Raw genomic sequence first — 10,106 nt, 5'->3', positions numbered from 1 at the left:
AGACATACAAATAGACATTTCTATGTAGCTAAATTCATCATATGGGAAGCAAAAAAGGGAAAAGATACAATATACAGTGAGGGAAAGTGGGGTGGGGGGGGGTGGGGGGGATTCAGATTTTACAGAGGCCAGTTTCGAATTGCAGCCATCCGTAGGTGCCCTTTGAGAGCGGTTTTGAAGGAGTCAAGGGATTCACATGTCTTAATGACTGTTGGTAGGGCGTTCCACATTTTGGTGGCATAGGAGCGAAAAGAATTTAGTCCCTTGTTTGTGCCGAATCTGGGTTGTACATGGTTTGTTGCACTCCCTCTGGTGTTGTGGGTGTGGACTTCGTTTACATTAAGGAAGTATTTAGACAGGTACATGGGTATCTTGGTGGTGTATCGAATCTTGTGGACCAGACCCATTGCAAGATGCTGTACTCTGTCGACGACCCTAAGCCATCCCAGCCTGTCAAAGTGGGCAGGGGTGAGGTGGGTTCGGGGGGTGAGGCCAAGTAGGAGCCTGACCAGTTTGTTTTGGGAGGTCTGGAGCCTTGGACACACACTGGTCTGATTAACCCATTCTGACCTGAGATCAGATTCATACGAGGTTTCCACATGGACACACACTGGTCTGATTAACACGGTTCTGAATGTGAAAATCTGACATAACATTTCTATGTTCCGCATCTAGAGCCATACTGTAAAATAGATTCCAGCCTCACAAGAACTATGCATAGCCTACATTTCACCTGGGCTGGTGGTGATTCACATTAAATGCCGGCAAAGCCATCCATCCTTTAATCACTTGAAACATGTGAAATTATCCTTTACAAATGTTCAAAAACAGCCTCACAATGCTGTGTTGTGAGTTTGTAGATCAGCCATTTTTACAATTGAACATTGTTGTGCGACTAAGTGTATATATTATGTAGGACTTAAGAGGTTAATTACAAAATGATGTAACAATAACTGAACGACTTCTACAAACATCTGTCAAAGGCATCACAAACTAGAAAATTCGCAATTAAAAAAAATTGCAGAGTGTGGTTGCCGCAGTGGCTTACATATGCCCCTCCCACTAGTATTGCCAGCCAATTACAATTTCAAGTCACGCCTTAAATCATGCATACGTAATTCGGAGGGGATTTAACCCCCGAAATTCATGTTTTTGCGACAAACGGTTACATTTCTCGCATTTGCGGCGCCCCCTATGGATGAAAATGGAATTGCTTTTAGAACTTGGTTGATTGAACCACCCCGGACATGTGATTGAAATGTGGGATGGATTGGACATTCCGTTCGTGATTTATGGCATTTTTTGTGATATAGGCCCCTCCTACTAACTTCGGAAGACGATTACGGCCGAACGATACGCACTTTAAAAATTCTGCAGTTCAGTTTTAATTGGATGGGTCCAGAGATCACGTGTGCCGATTTCTGTGAGATTTGGACAAAATCTGTAGGAGGAAAAGCAAAAAGTGTGTTTTGGACAAAATTCAAAATGGCGGAAAATCTATCATGGCGGAAATGGGCGTGGCCTATATGGGGAGATGCGTCATGACCCAAGGAATCCAGGGGAAATAATTTTGATTTTACGACCTACGGTTCAAGAGTTATAAGCCAAAAGGTAAAGTGGGCTGTTATAGCGCCACCATGAGGCCGACCGATAACATTTTAGGGTTAAATAATTTTAGGGATAATGTTGAATTATCCCTAAAAGTTTTGTAACTATAGTGATTACAGTCTCCGAGGAACGAATACTTGAATGTGAATTTTTGCCTTTTCCCATTCATGTCAATGGGGAAATTTAATTCACTAATAAATTCATATCAATTAAACTATACAACATTTCTCTTAACAAAATACAAGCACACGATTCCCGATTTTTTCGGTCAATTTGACATATGGCTCAAGTGCGTACAGCGTACAGTGTGGGAGGTATAAAGCGTCAAAATAAAGACTACTCCAGTGAAATAATAAAGTGTCACAGTTACAAGAGTCTGGTTGCCCATTCGGGCAACCACACTAATGACAACAAATTGCAGATCTACAACAGCTTTTGTGTGACATAGAATGACAAAGTACGGCATTCATCCACGAGATACGGAGATATGGTTTCTGCCCGATAGTATATGCAACGTTAAGTGGCCATCTGGAGTGAGTGTGGAAACATTTACTTGATCAACTCCTCTTCACAATGAAAGGCCTCTATGAGAATACCAGAGATGACATCTCCATATAATGTGTCCCACTCAAAACTGCATCAAAGCATCAGAAGACGGGCAACTTGAAGATTATGGCCGTAATTCGAAGTTCAAATTCTGGAGGTGGACAGGTATGTCAGTCCACAGAGTATAATTTATAGCGGAAATAGGCTTCTGTAAAAGACGCTAGAGCAGCAGTCCAGATTTAATACACTGTCAGAGGACCAGCATGGTTTAATACTCACACCCTAACACTCTTGAGTGTTCATTTAACTGAATGGAGGCTTTGGGTCCATTTGACTGTATTTATACACTCCATTTTGTACACTTGTACACTCAGGATTTTACAGCACAGGTGGGAAACTGTACTCTCAAATTCATACAAATCTGCATGTTCGAAACCTCAAAATGATATGACAAAGGCATTGCCGAACAGCTGAACCAACATTGGCCCAGTTTTTTCTCATATTTTTGCTGTTTGGAAAATAGGCATGTAACGATTCAGTCAACTCACAATATGATTCGAATCACGATAGGTTCACTATATGATTTTTTCACACACACACACACACACACACACACACACACACACACACACACACACACACACACACACACACACACACACACACACACACACACACACACACACACACACACACACACACACACACACACACACACACACACACACACACTCACTCACGCCACTGACTTACAAAATAAAAATAGTTTTAAAAAGTTGGAGATGGAGGGTGACTGATTTAAGCAGTCACACCTGGCCTGAGTCAAACTAGAACTGAACTCAGAGCTGGGTGTGGCTGCGCACCTGTTGTGCATGGACTTGATCAAGGCACAACAGGTTAAATCAGTCATCTCCACAAACACTCAGGAGATATAGCTTCTGTCCGGACAGTGGAGAGCTATCGCCTCTCCTGTGTAAAATGTCATATGTTGTGTTATTCCTTACACTGAGAGGAATAAACCAGTCTACTTAAGAAAGCTGCCCTGTGTTGTGTCCTTCCTTGCCCTGGGTAGTGACTAGTCAGTCACAGTTACATGCTGTGACCTACTGGCAGTGTGCAAAATAAATATGGCGCTGATTGGTTCAGTGGTTTGTAAGGTTACACAGTTTTATGTATTATTATTATTATTATTATGCTATTCCTTTTGGGGAAGTATATGAAAAACATTATTGGGTGTTTCTGCGTTAATACCAACAATTTCTTTAACATAAGCAAGCAAGTGAACCTTTGTGTACAGCCTTCAGTGTGCCAGCCTCTAGCTGTGGCAGACTCCACCCCGTGGAACTCTCTCCCAATGGAGATTCTCCATGCTCCAACACTGGACTCATTTAAGCCGTTGAAAAGACACCTATACAGTTCTCAGGCATATTGCATATTTGTTGTTTTATTTGTTTGTTTGTTTGTTTGTTGATTGGTTGTTCATTGTTCTAGTAAAGTGTCCTTGGGTTCATGAAAGGTGCTATATAAATTCAAGCTATTATTTGTATTGCCGGTATATATATCATAAGTTCGTAAAAAAAAAAGAGAAGAATAATAGTAAAGGATATTTACTATTTTAAACCACTCTAGATCTACACCAATGTCTGTTGGCTAAAAAATAGCCGATCTACAAGCTCATACTGTGTCGTGGCGCGCTGTGAGCTTGTATATTTGCTATTTCCAGCGCTTATTACATTACTTATTATGCTATGCCCAGTTCATGTCAAATCAGAAACCTATGAAATAAATGGGTTTCAAAATGTATGGGGTCAATGGGATTGACAGATTAGAGATGAAAATAGTGCATTGAATTACGAAGACAAATAATAAAAGGGAGACAAATTCTCGAAGCGAAAATGGTCTCATCTATTAGTCATGAGGTTTGGGGTGTATCTGCAGAGCGTTATGCAGGGCCATGAATAATCATACTGCATTAACATCCATCTTCCTTTCTCTGCGTTATGTCAGGCTGAATGAAGCCCTGCTGTGTTTGGTTAATATTGTTGAGTCATAGTGTGGGAGGGGGAGACTCCCCTCACCTCTGCAGATGCCATGCTTATAAATGCTTTGAGCTCCCGCTTGCTTTGAAGATGAAAGGCGGGAGGAGCTCGCTGTTCATAATTTCACCTGCAAAGTTACGTTCTTTCTCTCAAGGTTCGCGGGGTGGAGTTATTTCAGCCCCCTGTTTCCAAAGAAACAAGCAGCCTAAACAGTTACATAGTCTCCGTGTGATCAGAATCTAGTGAGATTTAAATAATGTAACTAATTTGCCCAAACAACAAATAAGTTCTACCAAAATGGTTTTGATCAAATGCGGAAGAAGGTATTGCATAGGCTACATCAAAAATTTGGTACCGCTCATACCCAGTAGGCCAAGGAAGGACTTTTTCCATATTTTCCCCATTTTTCTGTTACAAACATAGCCATATAGCATGGTGCTTCTAAAATCCATTTTCACTTCAGTCCATAGATTGCGCTACAAATGCAAATTGCACCGCCTGCCATTCAAACTCCATTTCCCATCACAGCTTCCTGGTGTCCCAACGGCTACATCTAACGACTGACACAGCCCTGGGTAGGGAACCAGGCCACTCTAGTTTTACCTGAACAAGAGAGGCTAAATTGGCTTCCAGCAGCAGAAAACCTTTCCAAACACCTATCTTTGCAGTTGTTGTTGAGGTACTCTTCCAAAGCCTCCTTCTCATTTGCACAAAGAATTGCCTTTCTTCCGACACCTCCCTTTCTTCGAGGTCTGCTTCGCAATGTCCTTGGCCTCTGGCAAGTGTACAGGGCTGCCAATCGGCTCTCCTAATCTCCTCCTCCTCCAGAAGCATAACCTCTTCCAGACACTCTCCTTTTTGCATTTGTTGTTGAGGCGCGCTTCCAGAGCCTCCCTCTCTTTGGCCCAAATAATTTCTTTTTTGGCAAGTTTGGCGTTCTCCTCTCTGAGCGTGTTATTCTCGGCCTCTAGCTGCCTCAGTCTCAGATGATGATCGATGGCTGTTTGGGACGATGGTTGCTGAGCCTGAGGCTCATCAGGCTGACAGCTGATGAGTCTCTTGGGGTCAATCTTCTTACTGGACTGTTCCTCCTCCTGGAGTGCAGGACAGAGGGACTTCAGTTCATCTCGAAGTTTAATGAGGAGCTGTATCTTCTGGTCTAGGATCTGTAACAGGGTAGCATATGAGTCCACTTCATAATCCATCTCCCCTATCTTCTCCAACACCTTATCATCGCCCCACCAGCGGAATGACTCCTGGAAGACAGTTTGGTGGTCTCCTAGAACCCGTTTTTCGGTCAGGTCTGGTGTGGTCAGAGGTTTGAAGTCCAGACTTGCTTGGAAATCCCCAGAATTCCTCCTCGCTTTCTTGGAGGAGGCTGGTTCAGGTTGTGGGGCTCGCTTGTGTTCGATAACCTGTTCATCCATCTCCACCATCTGAGACACTGCCTCATTGACTGAAAACAACAGAGGAGACTCTTTCTCATTCTGCTCAAAGATAGGTTTGATTTTGTCTCTCTGTTCAGCCATCTCCGCCATCTGAGACACTGCCTCATTGACTGTAAACTGAGGAGACTCTTGCTCATTCTGTTCACAGATCGGTTCGATTTTGTCTCTCTGTGGTGAACTGCTTAGCCAGTCCTCGTCATGAATCTCTAGCTGATTGACTGTGTGAATGCTGGGTCGACCCCATTTCATTACCTGGTTGCGGTCAACTGGGAGCTCCTTCACTCTGTTAGCATAGTGTAGCGTGTTGGATGTATCTTCACATGATGTCATACCAGGAGATATGGTTGCAATCATGCATGTACGGGAGTTCTCCCCAATGAAAGAGTCTCTGAGGACCTGAGTGAGCGTGCTGCCCCTGAAGGGAGTGTGAGACCTGTTGCGTCCCAGAGCCCTGATGCACTCCTTTAGTGCCAGCAGACTCTTGTTAATCTCAGCTCTCTCCAGACGAGTCTGTCGATCAACACTGGATGTATCAGCTCCTCTCTCGTTCCCAGCCAGGTCAATGAGCGAGAACCTCCCGTGTAACTCCCCCTTCCTCCGTAGAATGATCTGGAACACGGCATGGCTCCTAGAAGAGTGTGCATTGGCTGAAGTCTTTCCCGATATTCTGCAGCTGTTTCCCACTTCTATGAGTTTGAGAACATCCTCCATACATCTGATGTGTTTCTCCTGTAGCCTGACTACCTGAACATGATGGTTACCATCCTCCAACACCATGAGCTTAGCTTTCTCATTCAGCAGGTCAAACACCTTGCCATTGTAAATTTCAAAGAAGCTTGCATACACTTGTAGTTCTAATTTTGCATAGTTGGGTTTCTTCAACATGAGGAATACATCCTGAGCAGTTAATGCGTATATTCCTCTGGAACAATCCTGGTTCTCTCCAGACAAATCTCCACTCATGGTATGTGTTTTTCCACTTCCTGTTTGTCCGTAGGCAAAGCAGGTAGCCATACCCCTCTCAAAGATGGTCTCTACCAGAGGCCCGGCTGTAAACCTGTAAACCATCTCATTGGTTGTGGAATCATCAAAGGCATAGTCAAAGCAGAAGGCCTGGTTCTCCACGTAACGGGTCAGGTCCACCTTCTGTTTGGGTTTGTGGACCATAACCACATCTTTACTGGGAATAGTTATTACATCCAGTTGCCTCATGGTTAGTTCCTTATTGCTCAGTGGACGCTTCCTCACACAAACACATATTCTGTGTTTTTCAATCAGGTCTGCTGTGGTCAGAGGTCTGTAGTCTAGACTGGCATGACAATTCCTGATCATGTACATGATGTCATAGTTAGGAGTTGTGGTGCCTACCTCCTGTGGTCTCTTCTCTCTCTGTGCCTGCTGCTGTAGTAGATGTGTTTCTTTCTTCTGGAGTTTCTTCCCCTTCTTCACACAGTTGAAATTTCTCCTCACGTTCAGGAGTTGTTGTGTCTGTGCCCATGTTGGCTGTCTATGCTCATTAGCTGGGGGAGGGCAGGCTGGTTCAGGCTGTAGAGGTCGATTGTCTTCAAATACCGATTCCTTCTCCATTTCCACCATCGGAGATGCCGCCGCCTCAAGGATGGTAAATGGCTGGGGAGACATGTCCTCCTTCTGCTCACATCTAATCTTAATATTGTCTCTCTGTGATGAGTTCTCATCCTGACACTCTGGCAGATTGACTGTGTGAATGCCGAGTCGACCCCATTTCATTACATGGTTGCGGTCAACTGGGAGTTCCTTCATTCTGTTAGCGTAGTGTAGCGTGTTGCATGTATTTTCACAGGATGTCATACCAGGAGATATGGTTGCAATCATGCACGTACGGGAGTTCTCCCCGATGAACGAGTCTCTGAGGACCTGAGTGAGCGTGCTGGCCCTGAAGGGAGTGTGAGACTTGTTGCGTCCCAGAGCCCTGATGCACTCCTTTAGTGCCAGCAGACTCTTGTTAATCTCGGATCTCTCCTGGCGAGTCTGGCGGTCGGCACTGGACGTATCAGCTCCTCTCTCGTTCCCAGCTAGGTCAATAAGAGAGAACTTCCCGTGCAACTCCCCCTTCCTCCGTAGAATGATCTGGAACACGGCGTGACTCCTAGAAGAGTGTGCATTGGCTGAAGTCTTACCCGATATTCTGCAGCTGTTTCCCAATTCTAAGAGTTTGAGAACATCCCCCATACATCTGATGTGTTTCTCCTGTAACCCTACCACCTGAACCTGCTGTTTACTATCCTCCAAAACCCTCAACAAAGTGTTACCATTCAGCAGGTCAAACACCTTGGCATTATAGATTTCAAAGAAGGTTGCAAACACTTGTAGTTCTAAATTTGTATAGTTGGGTTCCTTCAACATGAGGAATACATCCCGAGCAGTTAATGCATAGATTCCTTTGGAACAATCCTGGTTCTTTCCAAACAAATCTCCACCCATAGTATGTGTTTTTCCGCTTCCGGTCTGTCCGTAGGCAAAGCAGGTAGCCATGCCCCTCTCAAAGATGGTCTCTACCAGAGGCCCGGCTGTGAACCTGTACACCATCTCATTGGTTGAGGAGTCATTGAAGGTGTAGTCGAAGCGGAAGGTCTGGTTTTCCAGGTAGCGGGTCAGGTCCACCTTCTGTTTGGGTTTGTGGACCATCATCATGTCTTTACTGGGAATAGTTATCACATCCAGGTCCTTCATGGTTAGTTCCTTCTTGCTCAGTGGGCGCTTCCTCACGCAAACACATATTCTTTGTTTTTTAATCGGATATGCTGTGTACAGAGTCCTGAAGTCTACCTCCTCCACCATCCGAGACACCACCTCAGTGAAGGTATACAGCTGAGGAGACACTTCCTCATTCTGTTTGAGGTTGTCTCCCTGTGAACTGCTTAGCTGCTGATTGACTGTGTGGATGTTGGGTCGACCCCATTTAATTAACTGGCTGGGGTCAACTTCCAGCTCCTTCACCCTGTTAGCGTAATGCAGTGTGTTGCGTGTATTTTCATAAGATGTCAGACCTGGAGATATGGTTGCAATCATGCACGTACGGGAGTTCTCCCCAATGAAAGAGTCTCTGAGGACCTGAGTGAGCTTGCTGTCCCTGAAGGGAGTGTGAGGCATGTTGCGTCCCAGAGCCCTGATGCACTCCCTTAATGCCAGCAGACTCTTGTTAATCTCAGCTCCCTCCAGGAGAGTCTGGCGGTCGGCCCTGGAGGTGTCAGCTCCTCTCTCGTTCCCAGCGAGGTCGATGAGTGAGAACTTCCCGTGCAACTCCCCCTTCCTCCGTAGTACGATCTGGAACACAGCATGGCTCCTAGAAGAGTATGCGTTGGCTGAAGTCTTACCTGACCTTCTGCAGCTGTTTCCCACTTCTATGAGGTTAAGAACACCCTCTGAACATTCGACATCTTTCTCCTTTAGTCCTACCACCTGAACCTGCTGTTTATCATTCTCCATCACCCTCAGCTTAGTTTTACCATTCAGCAGGTCAAACAACTTCCCATTGTATATTTCAAAGAAAGCTATGTACACTTGTAGTTCTAACTTTGCATAGTTGGGTTTCTTCAACATGAGGAATACATCCTGAGCAGTCAATGCGTAGATTCCTTTGGAACAATCCTGTTTCTCTCCAGAAAAAATTCCTCCCATAGTATGTGTTTTCCCACTTCCTGTCTGTCCGTAGGCGAAGCAAGTAGCCATGCCCCTCTCAAAGATGGTCTCCACCAGAGGCTTGGCCGTGAACCTGTACACCATCTCATTGTTTGTGGAGTCATCGAAGGTGTAGTCGAAGCAGAAGGTCTGGTTTTCCAGGTAATGGGTCAGATCCACCTTCTGTTTGGGTTTGTGGACCATCACCACATCTTTACTGGGAATAGTTATCACATCCAGGTCCTTCGTGGTCAATTCCTTCTTGTTCAGTGGACGCTTCCTCACGCAAACACATATTCTGTGGCTTTTAATAGGGTCACACTTCCTCTTCGTGTTTTGGGAGGGGATTGGTTCAGGTTGAGGGGCCGGCCCGGCACGGCTCAACACCATTCTGTGATGTCTGGATGAAGAGTCACTACTTTTAGACGGCACTGTGCAATAATTCTTTGCAATTGTATTCATTTTAACATTTTTCTGCCCATTACTGCATCGAATTCGCACATTACTACCAACTCCAGTCATCCCAAAACTGCTCACCATTTCTTTACCTAAGTTATCGAGTGTTTTATATGCAACATATAACTTTTTTATTATTGTTGTCACTCAAATTATGGAACATAATGAATTGCTGTCATGTTTTTAAATATCCCCAAACTCAAGTTGGTATGTCACATAGTTGGTATGACACAGATGCAAGCTGATTGGACAGAGTTGAAAATGTCACTGTAAAGTGTAATTACTACTACTATAAAGGTCTGGACAGGAGCTCGCGCATTGGACTTTTGTGGTGGTTCTGGACAACCGT

At 44.7% G+C, this 10,106-nt stretch overlaps 1 protein-coding gene across 1 annotated transcript; it reads right to left on the bottom strand.

Moving 5' to 3' along the window:
- Positions 1–4,894: 4,894 nt before the first annotated feature.
- On the bottom strand, positions 4,895–9,691 carry LOC310861933 (uncharacterized protein; the record flags this gene model as incomplete). Its single annotated transcript, XM_083769670.1, has 2 exons — positions 4,895–5,496; positions 5,728–9,691. 2 exons carry the CDS (start codon positions 9,689–9,691, stop codon positions 4,895–4,897), a joined length of 4,566 nt encoding a protein of 1,521 aa, XP_083625796.1.
- Between the last annotated feature and the right edge of the window lie 415 nt (positions 9,692–10,106).

Source organism: Protomyctophum parallelum (assembly GCF_964188405.1).
Source record: "Protomyctophum parallelum genome assembly, chromosome: 7".
Taxonomy (NCBI): Eukaryota; Metazoa; Chordata; class Actinopteri; order Myctophiformes; family Myctophidae; genus Protomyctophum; species Protomyctophum parallelum.
This window is presented reverse-complemented; position numbering and strand designations above follow the sequence as displayed.